Source organism: Dipodomys merriami, unplaced genomic scaffold (assembly GCF_024711535.1).
Source record: "Dipodomys merriami isolate MVZ:Mamm:240054 unplaced genomic scaffold, mDipMer1.0.p SCAF_15, whole genome shotgun sequence".
Taxonomy (NCBI): domain Eukaryota; kingdom Metazoa; phylum Chordata; class Mammalia; order Rodentia; family Heteromyidae; genus Dipodomys; species Dipodomys merriami.
Window position 1 is genome coordinate 7,110,893 of NW_027202826.1, and position 17,218 is coordinate 7,128,110.

Sequence of the window (17,218 nt, forward strand, 5' to 3'; positions counted from 1 at the left end):
ATTTGAACTCAGGGCTTCATGCTTGCTAGACAGGTTATTCAACCTTGTTAACAAATAAATTTTGCAAGCCTTGATGAATTGTAGATCCTACTATCTCTAACTAGAGCTGTATGATTTAAGTGTGTTTATTTTCCAAACTGGATGTTTAGGAAACATCTGGGTATCACTTCAGACCAGTAACTAAAGTACTCAAACAAAACCAGAAAGTTCCTTAGAAGCTAACACTAATGTTAGATATTTAAACCTGCATTAGAGATTGTTGGGCAATCTATTCAATGGTTGTACTTATCATCCCATCATCTAATCATTCAGATGTTCACAGACTTCTCCAGTAGTTTATAAAGATAAACCACATACAAGTCAACATGGGGGTCATGACTTAATCCTAGTTACTTGGGAGGCTAAAATCCAGCAGGCCAAAAGTTCCCAAGACCCCATCTTCACCAATAAAAAGCTGCGTGTGGTGGTGTACATCTAGCAGCCCAGCTATATGGGAGGCATAAATAGAAGGATCATGATCAAGGCTGGCCTACACATAAACGTGAGTCTTGACTCAAGAAATAACGGGTTAAGATGTGACATGAGGGTAGAGTGACTTTGGGGCAAGCACGAGGCCCTGAGTTCACACTGTCATACTACCAAAACCAGGCCAGAAATGATACCACCTCTTATGAACATGCAATATTGATGGAGACAACTAACTGAAGTCATAGGTACAAACCAACTGTAGAAGTACAGAACAAACAAGGAAATGGAGTTTGCCTCAGCAATTTTACACCAGAATTTGTCTGATAACAACATCTTTAAGAGAATGAGAAGGTAAGAAAATAAACATTTAAAATACTTGCTGCTTTTGTTTTCTTTTCGTCATGTTCTTTTTGTTTATATGTCTTGTGTTGTTTGTGTGTTTGTCATTTGTAGGGCTTGAATGCTGGGCCTGGGTGCTGTCCCCCAGCTCTTCAGCTCAAGGCTAACATTCTACCACTGGGGTCACAACAACACTTCTAGTTTTCTGGTAGTTAATTGGAGATAAGAATCTCATGGACTGGGGCTGGGAAGGTGGCTCAGTGGTAGAGCGCTTGCCTTGCATGCCAGAGGCCTTGAGTTCCATTCCTCAGCACCACATAAGCAAAAAGAAAAAAGCCAGAAGTGGCGCTGTGGCTCAAGTGGTAGAGCGCTAGCCTTGAGCTGAAGAGCTGAGGGACAGCGCCCAGGCCCAGACTTCAGGCCCCACGACCGGACCCCAAAAAAAAAAAAGAATCTCATGGAATTTCCTGCCCAGGCTAGCTTTGAACCTTGATCCTCAAATCTCAGCTTCCTGAGTAGGATTACAGGCATGAGACACTGGCGCAAAGCTTAGATAATGTTTTTGTGAGTGTAAGGGGAGGCATAGAAATGGAGGGATGAAGTGTAAACAAATGCAGCAGTGGTAACCAGCAGACACTGTGTTGAAAATGAATTATAAAACTTGTAGGTGGGGATGGGAGGGGAAAACTGGGAGACAGCAAGCAAAGGGGTGACACTGTCCAAAAAGAAATGTTCTCTTTATCTGACGTATGCAACCCCTCTGATGACCCTTATAGTAAAATAATTAAAGATAAAAAAAGGAAAAAATTTGCAAAAAGACAAATCTGATAAAAGATTGTTATCTAGGGCTGGGAAGGTGGCTCAGTGGTAGAGCGCTTGCCTTGCATGCAGGAGGCCCTGGGCTCCATTCCTCAGCACCACATAAACAGAAAAAACTGAAGTGGTGCTGTGGCTCAAGTGGTAGAGCGCTAGCCTTGAGCTGAGGGACAGCGCCCAGGCCCAGAGTTCAGGCCCCTGAATGACCAAAAAAAAGAAAAAATATGTTATCCAACATACAAAGAGAACTTTGCAAAATGGGCCAGAGAACTGAATAGACACATTCCCAATGAAGACAAACAGAAGGAAATAAACATCTGAGGAGATGGCCCACATCATCTGACACTAGGGATTTGTACTTTACAAAATGAGACTCCAAACATGACCATAACCCAGACCACATCAACTGTTAGTGAGGACGTGGAGTGAGTAGAGCTTTATTCATCACCAGTGGGCATGCAAAATGGAGAAGCTACCTGGAATACAGCTCAGGGTTTCTTACAAAGCTAAACATACTCCTGCCATGTAAAATCCTTAATATCTGCTCAAATGAGAATTTAATTCATCACAAAAAACTATATATATGTCAACTTGTTCTTAATGGCCTGAACTTGGAAGCAACAGAGAGACATCTTTTAGTTAGTGAATGAACAAATAAGCAATGGCACATCCACATGGAATATTATTCAGCACTTAAAAAGACCTGGAGAAATGTATATTCTAAATGAAAGAAGCCAATCTGAGAAGGCTACATGCAGAATGACTGTGACTTTATGACATTCTGGAAAAGCTAAACCCATGGAGACAAAAAACAGAGCAGTGTTAGAGAGTGTTTGATGAGGCATGGGTATGGGGAAGAAGACAAACAGATGGAGCACAGGATTTTTAGGGGTATTCAATCATCTGTCTGATACTATCATGGTGGATGGGTGTTACTATGCGTTTATCAAAATCCACATCTGTGCAACTGCAACCTCAAGAGCAAACTCTAATGTAAACCGTGGAATTTTCATGGTAATGTGCCAGAATAGGCTCATTAAGTTGGAACAACCAAGCTAAATTAAGTCAACTAAACTTTGCCAAATTACTTGTACAATTTTACAGCTCCTCAATTGAATGATGGTTATGTTCAGGGTTTTGAAGACTAGTTTTAAACTAGCATTCAAAAAAGGTTGTACATATTTTTTGTATAATAAGGTTCTGGAAAATATACAAAGGAAAACATTGCAATATGATTTGAGCTCTTAATGGCCAATTCTAAGCTGATGAATGGTTTCTGGGACAGTCGTGTGTGTGTGTGTGTGTGTGTGTGTGTGTGTGTGTGTGTGTGTGTGTGTGTGTGTGTGTGTGTGTGTGTGTATTGGGCTTAATGGCTCAAGTCACTTGTGAGTTGGGCTCTCCCTTGGAAAATGTGGCAAGGGTTCTGATGATGAACCAGGCCTTGAGAACTACTCTCCATTTCTTGGCACAGGCACGAGGTCAGGGCTCCACCATGGCTTAAGCATGGCTTTGTGGCAAAGCTTAAGAAACTGTAAATGAAAGCACCCATTTTTCTGAATACATTTTTCTGAAAACGAGTGAAGACGATAGTAGAACTTCATGTCTTTCCCAAAGAAATGTTTTGGTGACAAGGCTATATATTGTTTGTTGTTTGGAGCTTGTCATTTGACTTGTGTGGTATATTTAAGTTCCTACATTTATATTTTCTATTGCAAGGACTTCAAATACAACCTTCTCAACAAATCTCTAACATTTCGTCTTTACCCAAAGGAAGTTTTTCGTAGGAGAGAAGGAAGTTGTTTTTCTTTATCAAGCCTGCTGTTCTCTTCCATCAAAGGTCCATTTCTTGGGCCTTTAGCCAAAGGGCACATAGAAGAGGGAAAACCTCTCACCACCCAGAGGAATCCGTGTGAATAGGTGAATAGGTCCTGTGAATAGGTCCAATTCACACTTAACAAGGTTTAAGGATCTGTTGTTTGAAGATACTGTCACTTTACTCACAGTGTTAAATGTCATAAATAGAACTGAAATATAAACTAAACTGATGAGGGTATGTATGTAGAGAAAAAAAGAGAATCATCCTGGTGTAAAAATTTTCTTTTTTCTCTCCTTTTCCATTAGTGGCAAGGAATACTGGGAATGCATGCAGGACCCCTAACCTCCTTCCCACAGCAGCGTTTGAGGGAGACCCGCCATTCACGTCCAATGACAACTAGCTTAGTTTGCAATGCATCACCATCTATGCCATTTTAAGTTGAAGTCACTGTAGTGATTTTTTCCCCCTCTATCAACATTGAAGGGGAAGCAATCTCTTGCTAATAGGGTCTTGCATTTCACGCATTTAACTCATATCCAAAGGTGGACCTAATCACTTGCAGCTATTTAGTTATCTACTTATAATTATTCAAGGGCACTGGTAAACTCAAGTTACTCCTTACGTCTCCGTAAAGAAAATCTAACCCAAAAGGCCGCTTCCAGGCGGTTCTGCTCCGTCGTTCTGCTTTCGGGCGAATGCAGGCCCGCCTGGTCCGCTTTCGGCCCCCTGCACGGACGGACGCTCCCCCTCACTTACCAGGGTGCCGGGGAGCGCGCTGCGGCGCGGCCGGGCCTTTTTGGCCCCCGCGGGCTGCCGTAGCGGAGGAAGCCGCTGATTGGCGGACGCGGGAACTGGCCGCAGTCTGCGCGGTCTCGGCTTTCGGAGCGTGGGACGCGGAGGCGCCGGAGGTGCGGGTTCGGATCCGGGCGGGGAGGTGAGGCGAGGCCGGCGGCCGCGCGGACGGGGCGGGGCGGTCGGGCGAGGCCGCGCGCGCGCCGCGCTCCAGGCCCCGGCGTTCCCGGCGGCCGGGCCGGGCCGGGCCCCGCGGCCCGCGGCCGGGGTCGCCGGTGGGAGGCGCCGCGGCCGCGCGGGGGCCTCGGAGGTGACTTCCGGGGCGGCTCCCGGGGGGAGGGGGCGGCGTGCGCCCGACCCCGACGCTGACCCGGGGTTTGGCGGGAAAGCGGACTCGAACCGGGGCCCCGCCTCGCCGGGCCGGGCTGCGGGACTCGGAGTGCGGAGCCGGGCTCGCCACCCACCGAGGGGTCAGGCCCGGATCCCCGCGGCCGGGCCCGCCGGGTGTGCAGCGTGACAAGTGCAAGACGATTAAAATACGGACGCCTGGGAGAAACCGTGTGCGCACGCGCAGAGCGGGAAGCTGCAGTTCGGGGTGTCGGATCCGGATGCTGCCAGATTGAATAGTGAGACACACACACACCAACACACTAGACACACCACAGTGCCCAGGATCCCGAGGCAGATTTGATGGTGAGATGCCAGACACGCGCACACACACACACACGCACACCCCACCTTGATGCCCAGGATCCTAATTTTGCAAGATTTAGTAGTGAAACAAACAGCACACTCACACACTACATGCCCCGAGGCCTGGGATCTGGATAATGCAAGATTTGGTAGTGAAACACACACCACTCACATAGGGTTCTGATGATACATGATTTAGTGACACACGTGCTTTAGGAACAAATACATGGTTATGGTAGAAAAAGTGGGAATGCAGAAGACTTAAGTGAGGAAAATGATATTTGATGGAACCTTTCTGACTCCAATCTTTTTCTCTTGTATGTGCCACTTTCTAACTTAGCAGAGTCATTTTTATGACTAAATAAATATGGTTTTTGACTTCCATTTAAAAATGGTTCTTAAAAACCATGGGGCTTGGAAGTCTGAGCCTGGGCGCTGTCCCTCAGCTCTTCAGCTCAAGGCTAGTGCTCTACCACTTTCTGTTTTCTGGTGGTTAATTGGAGATAAGAGTCTCAAGGATTTTCCTTCCCTAGGCTGGCTTTGAACCACAATCCTCAGATCTCAGCCTCCTGAGCAGCTAGGATTACAGGCGTGAGCCACCTGGCGCCTGACTTTTTTCCTTTAACTGGTCCCATAAGTTACTCTACTAGCTATTTTCCTTGACTGTGAGACATTTGTGTCTTTTAAAAAAAATTTTCATTTCAGCATCCCAGATGATAATATAGTGAACATCTTTCTCCTGTGTTTGAGGTTGCCCTTGTTCTCAGAAGTAAAATAATTAGTTGAGCTAGTAAGTTGCTTTAAGGTCCTCATATATGTTGCTAGGTTTTTAGTTATTTTTATCATCATCATTTTGTTTTGTTGGGACGGGGTGTTGCTAAGTAGCCCAGGCTGACCTCAAGTTCATTGTTCTGCCTCCTGAACACTGGGATTGAAGCTGTGTGCCTCAAATCCTCGCGTTATTATTCTTGTTGATGGTGGTGTCTGGCAATTCTCCTGTTTGGATTTTGTACAGGATCTTCAGGGGTGTGTGTGTGTATGAGTGTGAGTGAGTGATATTGGAGTTACTGCATAGGCTACCTGACTATTAGAGCAGAAAGATTTCAGTGGTCACCCAGCATAACTCCCTTATTTTGCAGATGAACCTGGGGCCATGAGAGATGAATTGATGACTTACTCAAGTCACACAGCTAACTAAGTAGCAGAGCTGGGATTAGAACTCAGGTTTCCTGCTTTCCAAGTGAGTACCCACCCATTCATTAGGTGTTTTCTCACTAACCTGTGGTCTACTAGATGCTAGAGTTTTATGGATTTTTATAATTCTTAGCATATTCTCTCCTTTTATAATCATACTAAAAGTGTTTAATAGTTTGATGAACCTGAAACCCTGAAAAATAGAAAAGTAACTTTCTCATGTTCAGGCCTAGAAATGCATTATTTAGAATGGCAACCCCTTTGAGATTTTGACAGTTGCTTCCAGATTCTCTTTGTGCTGGGATAAAATATTACTAGTACGTTACACAGTTGTCCCTCAGTATCAGAAGGAGTGGTGCTAGGACCCCACCTCACTACCTTGGTCCATGGATTTTCTTACATAGATGTATAGATTTGTGTATAACCTGCCCACATCCTCCCACGTGCTCCAAGCCCTCTCAAACTTACTTAAAAGTAATTCCAAGTAAAATGTAGCCACTGTACATAGGTGTAATAGAGTATTATTTAGGAAATAAGGACAAGAAAAAAATTCCATGCCTTTGTGGTTTCATGGTGTGAAACTCACTGACATGTAATTTATAATTTATAAATTTATAATTTATAATTCTTTATCTAATTAAACATAGCAGTTGGTTCTCATCTGCTGTACCTTAAAAATTTTAGACCAGAAAACAATGGCTTGTTTTTCTTTTTTCTTCTTTTCTTTTTTAGTTGTTGTTTTCAAGGGCTTACTGAGCTGAACATTGTCAATGTTTAGCAGCACCTCTGGCTTCTATCCACTAGATGCTAGTAGCACACCTTCCTGTCATGACATTTTAAATGCTTCCACACGTTTCCAACTGTCCTGAGAATAGGCCACAAATATTACCCCTAGTGCAAACCACTTAAAGGAATGAACTGGGACCTGTGTAGGTCAGAGAATCATCGTTTAACAAGTATCTCTGTAGACTTGGGGTGTGTATGAGTGTGTGTGTGTGTGTGTGTGAGAGAGAGAGAGAGAGAGAAAGAGAAAGAAAGAGAGAGAGAGATACTGAGGTTAGGACTTGTCCTTGTGTTTGCTAAGCAGGTGTGCAATTGCTGAGCCACACCTTCAGGCCTTGTTGCACTGGATATTTTTGAAATAGGATCTTGCTGCTTTCCTGGTCACATGTCTGGACCACAAGCCACCTATGCCACCTATTTCAGGCTGCTTGTGATAGTTGTATTACCAAACCCAGCTTCTCCATGGAGATGGATTCTCTCAGCCTTTCTCCTGCCTTTGCTGGCTTGAAACCTCAATCCTTGCTAGTCTTAGACTAGGGTGACAGGTATGTCACCATACTCAACTAGATTAAGACTGGGGTCTGGCATGTATGCTGGGCTGGCCTCTAACCACAGCTGTCCTAATTTCAGCCTCCTATGTTGCTGGGATTACAGGAGTATATTGGTGCCCAGCAGCTGCTCATTTTCTTAAGCAGCACAGAAACATTTCTTTTCCCCGTCTTCTTCTATTTGGTGGTCACAATAGAGGCATTATAAGTTAGTAGCTGGTGAAGTGTATGCCTGGATCTGTAGGCTAGAGTTGGGACAGGCATTTTGCTTGGCATTAGTCTTGAATGTCTCTTCCACAGACTTGGGCATTGAGGATAAATTAGAATCCACTGTGGGAGAATGGTTGACAAATGGAAGAATGACAATTTGGTCTAAAAAGACTGTGACTGGGAGTGGAAAGTTGTGTTGTGAATGGATTCTTTTGGCCTTTGGGGAGGAAATGGGGCTGGAGGGGCTGATAGATGTTTCAGGACGGTAAGGCCCTCCCTCTCTCAGGGAGCTGTTTCCTGTTAGTGTTTCAAGTCCTGATGGCTTACTGCAGAGCTTGGCCTGTAATGTTCCTTAGATTGTAATGTTCCTTGGGTTGTAATATTCCTTGCACTTTTTTGCTTTTCCCTCTTATTAATTCTTTATGGCAGACACTTTTAGGTAAATGCCAAGAAATAAAGATTTTCCTGTCTTCTGCTCACTAGCACAACTCACAGTCCTATTCAATGTATTTTTTCCCCTTCCCTATATTTATTTGTAGGCTAATTTACACTGTTTTGTTCTAGTTAGTTTGCCTCCAGTGCCATTTCTCTCCAGCCAAATTCCTTCTCGTCTCCATGTGTGTTCCCCAGGTTTGACAGGAGCCTTGATGAATTCTAAAAGTCAAGTGTGTGATGTCTGAAAGGGCGTGAGTGTTGGGGTCAGATTGGCTCTGCGTGCGATCTGCCTCACTGGTTTCCATGTGCATTGAATGTGAAACCAGCATTGGTCTGGCACATCCTTGGATGAATAAAATTTGTTCCCTGCATTACTAGAAACAGCAGATCTCTGCAGGGTAGTTTCTACTAGACCTCTCAGTAGCCTCTGACAGAAAAGGTACTGCTTTTGACTTATAACCATTTATGAAAATACGTTGTTTAAGCAAACCTGAGGAGTTGGGGGAAGGACCACAGTCAAAGAGGATGATTATGCGGTAATTGTGAAGAGAGAAATCTTGCCAAAGTGACCCTGCAAAGGGAACTTTTTTTTCTTCCTGCTTGCTTACTTTCCCGTTCAAGACTCTTATCTCTTGCTTCAGACATTGTCAGAACCGCTCCTTCTGCCTTATCCAATTAAAAGGATGAAAACTTAGAATTACTTGAGCCAAGTGATAGGAAAAATTGTGGTGTCAAGACCAATTTATTCATACAAAGTGGATTTATGGGCAAGTCATTAAATAACAGGGAGGAACAGGGAGCCTAATGAAGACTAATGTAAAGGATGTGGCTCTCCTAAAATGATGGGTAAAATGCTCTGAAGGCAGCCATACTCTTTACCAAGTCACTCTCAAATGTATTTTCAGGAGACCCGTGGGATGGAGATATTCTGAAGAACAGATAAGAAGTTTGTTCTTAGCCCCTTTTTTTATGTGGCTTACAGTAGTTTGAGTGAGAAGAGATCTTTTTTTTTTTGTTTGAGAGAGAGAGAGAGTTAGGAGGGAAAGGTAAGGATATGAAAGGAAAGGCTGCAGAAAGTAGATTGTGATGGGGCTTATTAAATATTAAATATACCCAGTGCCAAAAACTAGACGATGCCAGAGCTAAGTGGAGATGGCCTGACTCCACTCACACTCCTCATTCCCTCCCCTGCTCCCTGTCCCTGACAGTGACATTTCCTAAACTTGCCACCTCATTAGAATGTCGTAGGGTTGTGCAGACTGATTCTTTGGCCTAGCCCAGAACTGCTGAAGAATAGCTACAAGTGACCCAAATGTCTCCCCCCTTGGAGAAACTGACCGAGAGGTCCAGTGTGGCTGGCTCCTCTCTGCATGGAGATTTTGTCTTCTCAAACACGCAGTGCACTGCCTCTGCTAAAATGCTCCTCTATGCAGCTGGTCAACCATTTGCTCCAGACCTGGCTCAGGTGGCACCACCAGAAATCCTTTTCTCTGTCTCTCCCCACTGTTCTCTATACCTGCTTCTAGGCAAATATGCACAGCCATTGCTGTGTGTGCCAAACCCTCTGGAGTGTAAACTCACCTAAGGTCCAGGGCCATGTCTCTTGTGCTACGTACCCATCCTGAGTGTCAGACACATGGTAGGTGCCCTGTGAAATGCTGAAGTGTGTGTGGATTGCCTTCAGGAAGATAAAGAGGAGTCTGGATGTCTGTCTTTGGCACACTTGAGAGAACATGACTGTGCTTTTGAAAAAGTGTAGAAAGTTATCATTCCAGTAACAAATGATGTCAAACAGCTGGTAGTCTAGGCTTATTTTTCATCTATCATTAGCTTTAAGCCACCTAACTTTATTTTAGACTAAACTGTGACTACTCTAGGATTAAGTTAAGGTACTAATAATTAAAGTAGTTAATCTCCATAGTTACCACTGTGCACTAGGTTTTCCACACTACAGTGCATTGTAGTAGGTATTTTTTGTTAGTTTTCATTTGGGGATTTTGTTTTGTTGAGAGTGGATGGCTAGTTCTCTCTGGACTTGGATCATGAAGAGACTGGCATAGCAGGATTTGGCTTGGGCCGTAGGAGGTAATCCTAAAATTCAGGAGGCCTTTCTCTACAGGTAGCCAGACACAACACAGCCATATGTAAGGCATAAATAAGGTGGTTTATGGATGAGCAAGAAGATCTGTTTGTTTTCACTCAGTTAATTAAAAGGTATTGAATCTGGTACAGTATTTACTTTGCCATTTTTCTCTTTACACTCAAAACAGCACAAATAAAATTGCTGTGTGGTCTGAGTCTCTGATGAATAGTAGTTGTAATTCCAGTTATCTGTTGAGACTGGATCTAAAAAAAAAATAATAGAGAAGCTGGCAATTGCCAGTGGAATAAAATTTGCTGAGAAAAGGCATCAGTTAATATTCTAAAAACATCATTCAAGCCTTTAGTGTAGGAGCTGTAGATGGTCCCAGTGATGATTTCTGAAATTTGTATTTTAACCCAGAATGTTGACTTCTCTAAGGAAAATATTTTTTCTTACATTATGATCCCTTTTATTCATTAATGCCCCTTTAAAAAGTTTTAAAATTCTTCTAGTTTCCAAGGTCCTAAGTTATAACTTCTGGTGTGACATGTTTTTTACACAGTGTGTACCTGACACATTTGTTGAGCAAATGAAAAAAAAGTAACCTAGAATTACAGCCTACCCAAACTGCTCAACCTGCCATTGACTTGCAAAACATCTTTGATTATCCTGAACATGAATTCAGATTGTTAGTATGTTTTATGAAGCAATGTTTATTAACTGTTTCGATTGAAAACATAAACTTGAATTCTGGGGGGAGAGTTCTGAAAATGTTTTGTCTATATTAATTTTCAAAGCCTACTCACTAATAGTGATTCTGAATTTTACTGAGTAAAATCTGATTTCCAAAGTCTCTTTACTCTGCTTAAGTGATGAATGTTCTATTTATGCTGAAATGTTTTAGAGACGTAGTAGTTGTACAATATGATAGGTTTCAAAAGAATCAATGGGGAAGTGGCACTGTGGCTCAAGTGGTAGAGTGCTAGCCTTGAGCTGAAGAGCTGAGAGACAGCGTCCAGGCCCAGAGTTCAAGCCCCACAACTGACGGGGGAAAAAAAAGAAAAACAAAAAACAAAAAAAGGATCAATGGCCAACTTTTCTGTCTGATTTCTTTTTTCTTCTGGCACTGGGGTTTGAACACAGGGCATGCGCTTGCTCTGCTGATGCTCTTTGAGCTAGTCCTTCAGTCAGTCTGGCTTTTTTAAAGAAAATATCTTTGAGTAGCAGTACAAAGGGGTTTCAACAAGTCCAGCTCAGCTTTTTGATGTCATATTGTAGACTCAGTTATTAGCTTTTGGTTGTGATGATGTTATTTTCAGAATTAATGTTTGGACATTAGTTATTCACAAGTGTGCCTCTTCCTTTTCATGTGGACTTTAAGGCTGATTTGAGTGTTCTATCACATTTTGGTTTATTTTCATCCGCAAAATGGGAAAGTCAAGGCCTTCTCAGCCTTCCTGTACATATTAAATGTGATGGCTAATAGCTAATAATGTTAATAGAGTTGTCAGCATAAAACAAGAGTTCACTAAATGGTAGAGGTGCTGTGACAGGTGTCCAGCAGTGACACGCAGCTGGGAGTACTTGTCTATAAACACAGCTCTCTAATGAGGCTGTACCATGAGCTGTAAAGTGCTTAGTATAGTATCTGCTTCATTGTCTCAGTCTGCACCTGACAGCATGCTAGCTATGATATACTTGTAGAATAATAATAGTGAGGCTCTGTATACAGTATACTTGATTTCCTATAAATATGTTAAGGGCCCAAGGGTTGGTGGTTGTTCTTATTGAATAATTAACTTTTGCCTTTAATGTTTATCACTCCCTTTCGTCTTTCTGATCAGGATTGTTAAAATGAGTCTGCGGAAGCAAACCCCTAGTGACTTCTTAAAGCAAATCATCGGACGGCCAGTTGTAGTAAAATTAAATTCTGGAGTAGATTATCGAGGTAATATTTTCATGTTTCATCTGCACTGATAACTAAATAAGTAAATGTGACCTGCTGATTTTTATTAGCCTCTTAAATGTACCCGATAGGCCAGGAGATGCATTGGTTGCCCATGTCCCTTTTTCAACCTCTCAAAAGGTTCCTTTTCAAGAGAAACTTCTGCCAGCAGAGCGTACATGCTTCTGTCTCCCGTCTTTGAGATTCTGACTGCTCTGAGAGGATCTATACACAAATTCCCAGTCGTGACTAGGGACCCATTCCCAGTCACCTCAGGCACGAGTAGCTGAACACCAAAGAAGGCGTTGGCACAGCAGCACAGTGTTGGCAAAGTGTTTGAGACTGGCTAGCAGCTCCTTAACTGCATATCATCTTACAGCATGACCTTCCCACCTGAAACGTGGCGGTATCCAGAGAATCCTACAGCTCCTCATACCAAATTCCCTTTTTTAAAGTTACTAAGTCCATAATCTTTCAAAATTAAGATACATTCCATTACCTAGACTATTTCACAGATAGAGATAACTAATTCACTAGACCTTTTCTTGGTCTCTTTAATAAATAATTAGTGATAATCACCTCTCTTTTCCTTCTTTCTACACATATCAGTTTTCTGCTATTGTAAGCACTGTGCATCCCCTGCCTTCACTTCTACCCCGGCCCCATCTATCTTGAGCATTAGCCCAAGTATCTTGTTAGGGTGAATCCCCTGGGCTTAGGATATCTGTGTGCCAAGCGGCCCACCAGTGGGGCTCAGATTTATCTTCCTATTCTCAGCAGCCCTTATATTACTTTCGTTGTTTAGTGATGAGGTTGAACGTATTTTCATGTGTAATTTTTCTCCTTTAGTGAACTGTTAAAATGTGGTGAGGGAGCCTTATTAAAAGAATGAACTTATATTGTGGTTAAATGATTAAAAGAATTTTACAAGAACTGCTCTTGGTGGTGCTCTTTAAATTTGAAGAAAGTTCCTCATTGAAGAAAGTTTAAATTTGAAGAAAGTTCCTCATTGAAGTAATTTATCTCTTGGAGAAGGAAGGGAGTTATAACTTTATGCTCTAAGCAGATTTTTTTTTTTACTTTTCTATGAATAGATGTTTTGAATTATAAGCATTTTTATTTTAAATGTTTTTTTAAAACTGTTACACATAATTTACATGTGATGTCTTAGATATTTTATAGTTAATTGTGGGCTAGATGTAAGATAGCCCAAACAGGAAAGAAGCTGTAAAGTTGTGTCTTTAGCTTTGTTTTGCTAAGGTATATTAATAGTTCTTGATAGTGTCCCATCCATTTTGATTCTTTAAGTTTACAGCTCTCAGAGTTCCGTTAGCTTAATGTCTTGCGCTTTCATTACACACGCGTGATTTTGAAAAGAAACTTTTTTTGTTTAGAGGATAATGGGGGCAGAAGCAGAGAGTGAGGAGCATATTAATGACGCTAAGACTTTAAATGAAACTATTGACTCAGTTAATCGAATTGAATCTGTGGTACATGCTTTTAAACACACACACCTCTGTGTGCACACTAGAAAAGTACCACTTTAAATGAGAAGCTGAGCGTTAGAGGCTTTCATTTCTTGAGGGGAAAAAAATGATCTGGTCAGATTTTTTGAAGTCTGTACCATCATCACACAATTACAGTGATTCACTCACATTGTTTCCTTGAAAGCTCTCTGGACTGTGTTTAGCCATTTTTCTCTATTAGTTTTGATTTGAAAATATTTTAACTGTAACAGAACAGAATGGGATGTGTTAGAATGCAGTATGTCGCCTTGTATTCTCAAGCTGCTCTTCACTGTGAGTCACAGCTTTGAGATGTTCTTTCAGGAGCACCTGCTGTCTCCCCTTGTATTATTTTAACAGATTGTGGAGACTTCCTCTTAACCCCAGAGTACATTCATCTGCTTCAGTAGCTGTTGTAAAAGAGTGAAGTAAATCTGCCAGGTCTGCATTTCACTTAGTGGCGAAAGTAAGAAGTGCCACTGGAAAGGAGGATGGTCTGTCCAGGCATAATTGCCTGCTCCTGTTGTTAGCTGCCAAAGAACAGCATTTTCCCTGGGCTCCTCCTGAGCGTTTTCTCCTGTGAAGGCTTTAAAAGTTGCTGTGGTGACCATGCATGCGAGGAGGAGAGGAAAGGGTAGTTCGCAGCCTATGCTGGGGTAGTGGGCGCTGGCTGCTTTCATTGCTTGGACTTCCTAGCCCCATTCAGACTCTCGCTGAGTGAACACACCTCTTGTGCTTAATTTTTATCTTATGCATCTAAGGGTAATAAACAATGTTAGTTGTAAGTTATACCCTGTAATGTCCAGCTCTTGCTTACTTTGTGTATCTTGCTTTTGACCAAATCTTGTCCCCAGGAGTCCTGGCTTGCCTGGACGGCTACATGAACATAGCCTTGGAGCAGACAGAGGAGTATGTCAATGGACAGCTCAAGAATAAGTACGGGGATGCATTTATCCGAGGAAACAATGGTAATATTTCTTCACTCTGCTATTGGGCAGTGTTCGTAATAAACCATTTTTGTTTATAATCAGGAGCAACCCAGGGCTTTCTAGATAATTTAAAAGTTGACTTTTAGTTGTTTTTGTCTTTTGTTTTTAAGTGCTTCTAAGATCTACATTGCAGCTAGGTTTGTTTTGGGGTCAAAAATGGGATTTTTTTAGCAACTAGAAATTCTCTAATTTGCTCTTTTTACTGATAAGCATCTGAGGGGCTTTGTTAAGTTGATCTAGAACTTTGTTCTCTTAAATATCACTTATGATATTCCCCTAACATCTACTCGTGTGTCTTATAGTCTGGAAATCAGGGCCATAAGAATGGATGCCACTTCCCTACTATTATTGTGAGGATTTTAGTTTATATAATTTGGCATGTAGCGCATCTTCTTTGTTAATATTTGCTTAGTAGTTAGTTTTGTGGAAATGTGTACCTTTTAATTTGACAAATGGACCTATAGGAAATACAGCCCCGAAGTTATACAGTTTCTTGAGACCTACTACATTGCTATCTACAATTGTTGGTTTGTTCGTTTGTTTTACCGTCACTTTATTTTAAAGCACAGATTATCAGTAAAATCATACTTGAACTAGGGCAGGGGTGGGCAGAGTTTCATTAGATTGTCTAGGCTGGTCTCAAATGCTGGATTACAAATATTCACTACTATACCCCACATTTCATGAATATTTAGCAAGGAAAGGAAGACATCAAAATTTCAGCAATTACCCTTGACTAAGTCCTGTACTTTCTTTTGGTCTCATCCCATTCAAATGGAGCTCTGGTATTCTTGAGTTTAGATTTTATATTGAGCTCTTTACTTTAAGAGGATCCTCAGCACCTTAACAGTTGGGCCTCTTTGCTATAAAGAGTCTTACATACGTGTTTGCTTGCTTTTTAATAGACTTTCTTCTCCTGTTTCTTGTATCTTTCTAATTTGACTCTTTTACTAAGAGGTGTTACGGTTTGCTCATCTCAAGACAGCTGGGAAGTCTCTAGGCCGGGGATGCTCTGTCCTTTCATAAGCCCATTGTATATGGGACTGTGGCATTCCTGGAATGGCTTGGTTGACTTGACTTGTAAGGAGTCCCTTCAGACAGCCTTCTGCAAGCTGTGGTCGGGACACTTCTCTTTAGATTCCCAGATTCACTGGTGTGCTCCTAGAGGATCCTAACTTAACTCAGGTCATTTAGGCTGGGTTCGTGTGATATGTCTTAATGTTCACTCTAATGAGACTATCTGAGCACACAGAGGAAGGGAGTACTTGTGCAGAAAGCTTGCATGGTGATCCTGGCATTCCGTTTTCCTTCGTTTTCATGTGCCACGTATCCTATTGAATTCAGTTTGGCGGTCTTAGCTAAGCAAAACTTTGGGAAGCTCTTGAGTTTGATATCTTATTTAAAAAATACTAGTTTCTGGGGCTGGGAATGTGGCTTAGTGCTTGCCTAGCATGCATGAAGCCCTGGGTTCGATTCCTTAGCACCACATAAACATAAAATGCCAAAAATGGGGCTGTGGCTTAAGTGGTAAAATGCTAGCCTTGAGCCAAAGAAGCTCAAGGACAGTGCTCAGCCCCTGAGTTCAAGCCCCAGGACTAGCCAATAAATAAATAAAAAAACATTAGTTTTTTCTGTTGAAATTAAAAAGTAAGAGTAAGTTTGGAGCTTATGCTGGGGAGGTAAAGGAAGCATACTACTTACTTATTCTTAATCTGAAATTCAGCCTGGTAGATTCACTGACTTATTTCCTTAAAAGAGTAATTATTGCACACTTCGTTATAAAGCATTCGTAGACTTCAGATGTTTCACTTTTATTTGAATTCCTTCTTGCAACCTGTAAAGTCAGCCAGATGCATAGGTAAGATTAAACGCAGGCATAAGACATGAAACCAAGGACAAGGTTAGTAAAACTCGTCTTTTAGTGGCTCCCAAATTAATTCCATGGTGAGAGGGCTCCTTTTTAACGTACAGAGTTGTCAGTCAGGTCCATCTGCATTTGAAACGTGTTGCTATGATACCTAAAATTTATTTTTGTCTTTTCAGTGTTGTACATCAGCACCCAGAAGAGAAGGATGTGAAGGCACCAGGAAGCAGCTGTTTCATATTTAGACATATTTTTTATGAAATGTTTTTCTATTTTGGGGGGTTCTTTTGTGATATAATTTGTCCAGTTTTCATAATAGTTGGTGATTTTTTCACTGACATGAATAAGAGAGAGACAAAATTATGATTGATTTGTAAAGAATTGCTCATTTAAGTTTCATTTTCTTTTACATGTGTGTCAATATACAAAATGCTAAAAGAATTAAAAGAAATATCAAAACCTATATCTTCCTCCAAGATTATTTAACTTAAGGTTCAAGTGTTGTCATTTCCTTATATTTGCCTGACTGAAATTAAACTGGTGTGTACATGGCTTATACATTAGATCCTGTCCTAATGGAATTAGGATCTAGCGGTGGTGCTTCCACAAAAGGAGTATCTTAGTTGAATCGAGTTAAAATTCTAGAGCATAACCCTATTTAAGTCTGGAAAAACAAAAACTCCATCACAGCCACCCTGCCATGTTTGTGCAGTTAAATGAACATCTACCTGGTCCCTT

General features: G+C 41.8%; 1 protein-coding gene and 1 long non-coding RNA gene across 7 annotated transcripts in view; one reads left to right on the forward strand and one right to left on the reverse strand.

Moving 5' to 3' along the window:
* LOC138826858 (uncharacterized) overlaps positions 1-4,367 on the reverse strand; it is a 50,538-nt gene extending 46,171 nt beyond the window's left edge. For both annotated transcript variants that reach the window (XR_011371878.1, XR_011371879.1), the window contains exon 1: positions 4,196-4,367. This is a non-coding gene — a long non-coding RNA (uncharacterized lncRNA). The remainder of the gene's footprint in view (positions 1-4,195) is intronic.
* Positions 4,269-16,943, forward strand: Lsm6 (LSM6 homolog, U6 small nuclear RNA and mRNA degradation associated). 5 transcript variants are annotated; one of them, XM_070022161.1, is made up of 5 exons: positions 4,269-4,347; positions 6,064-6,164; positions 12,022-12,125; positions 14,482-14,595; positions 16,660-16,943. In XM_070022161.1, exons 3-5 carry the CDS (start codon positions 12,032-12,034, stop codon positions 16,692-16,694), a joined length of 243 nt encoding a protein of 80 aa, XP_069878262.1. In that variant the 5' UTR covers positions 4,269-4,347; positions 6,064-6,164; positions 12,022-12,031; the 3' UTR covers positions 16,695-16,943. The 5 variants fall into 5 exon arrangements, with proteins under 5 accessions (XP_069878262.1, XP_069878260.1, XP_069878264.1 ...); XM_070022159.1 differs by having other exon boundaries at positions 4,285-4,373; XM_070022162.1 differs by lacking the exon at positions 4,269-4,347 and adding an exon at positions 4,907-4,924.
* Positions 16,944-17,218: the final 275 nt, after the last annotated feature.

Excerpts from the sequence above, each read along its gene's own strand:
- Lsm6 (XM_070022161.1), top strand. The coding sequence starts at position 12,032 with ATGAGTCTGCGGAAGCAAACCCCTAGTGACTTCTTAAAGCAAATCATC. Across the intron at positions 12,126-14,481 it reads TTCTGGAGTAGATTATCGAG|GAGTCCTGGCTTGCCTGGAC; the intron begins GTAATATTTTCA and ends TCTTGTCCCCAG. Across the intron at positions 14,596-16,659 it reads ATTTATCCGAGGAAACAATG|TGTTGTACATCAGCACCCAG; the intron begins GTAATATTTCTT and ends TTGTCTTTTCAG.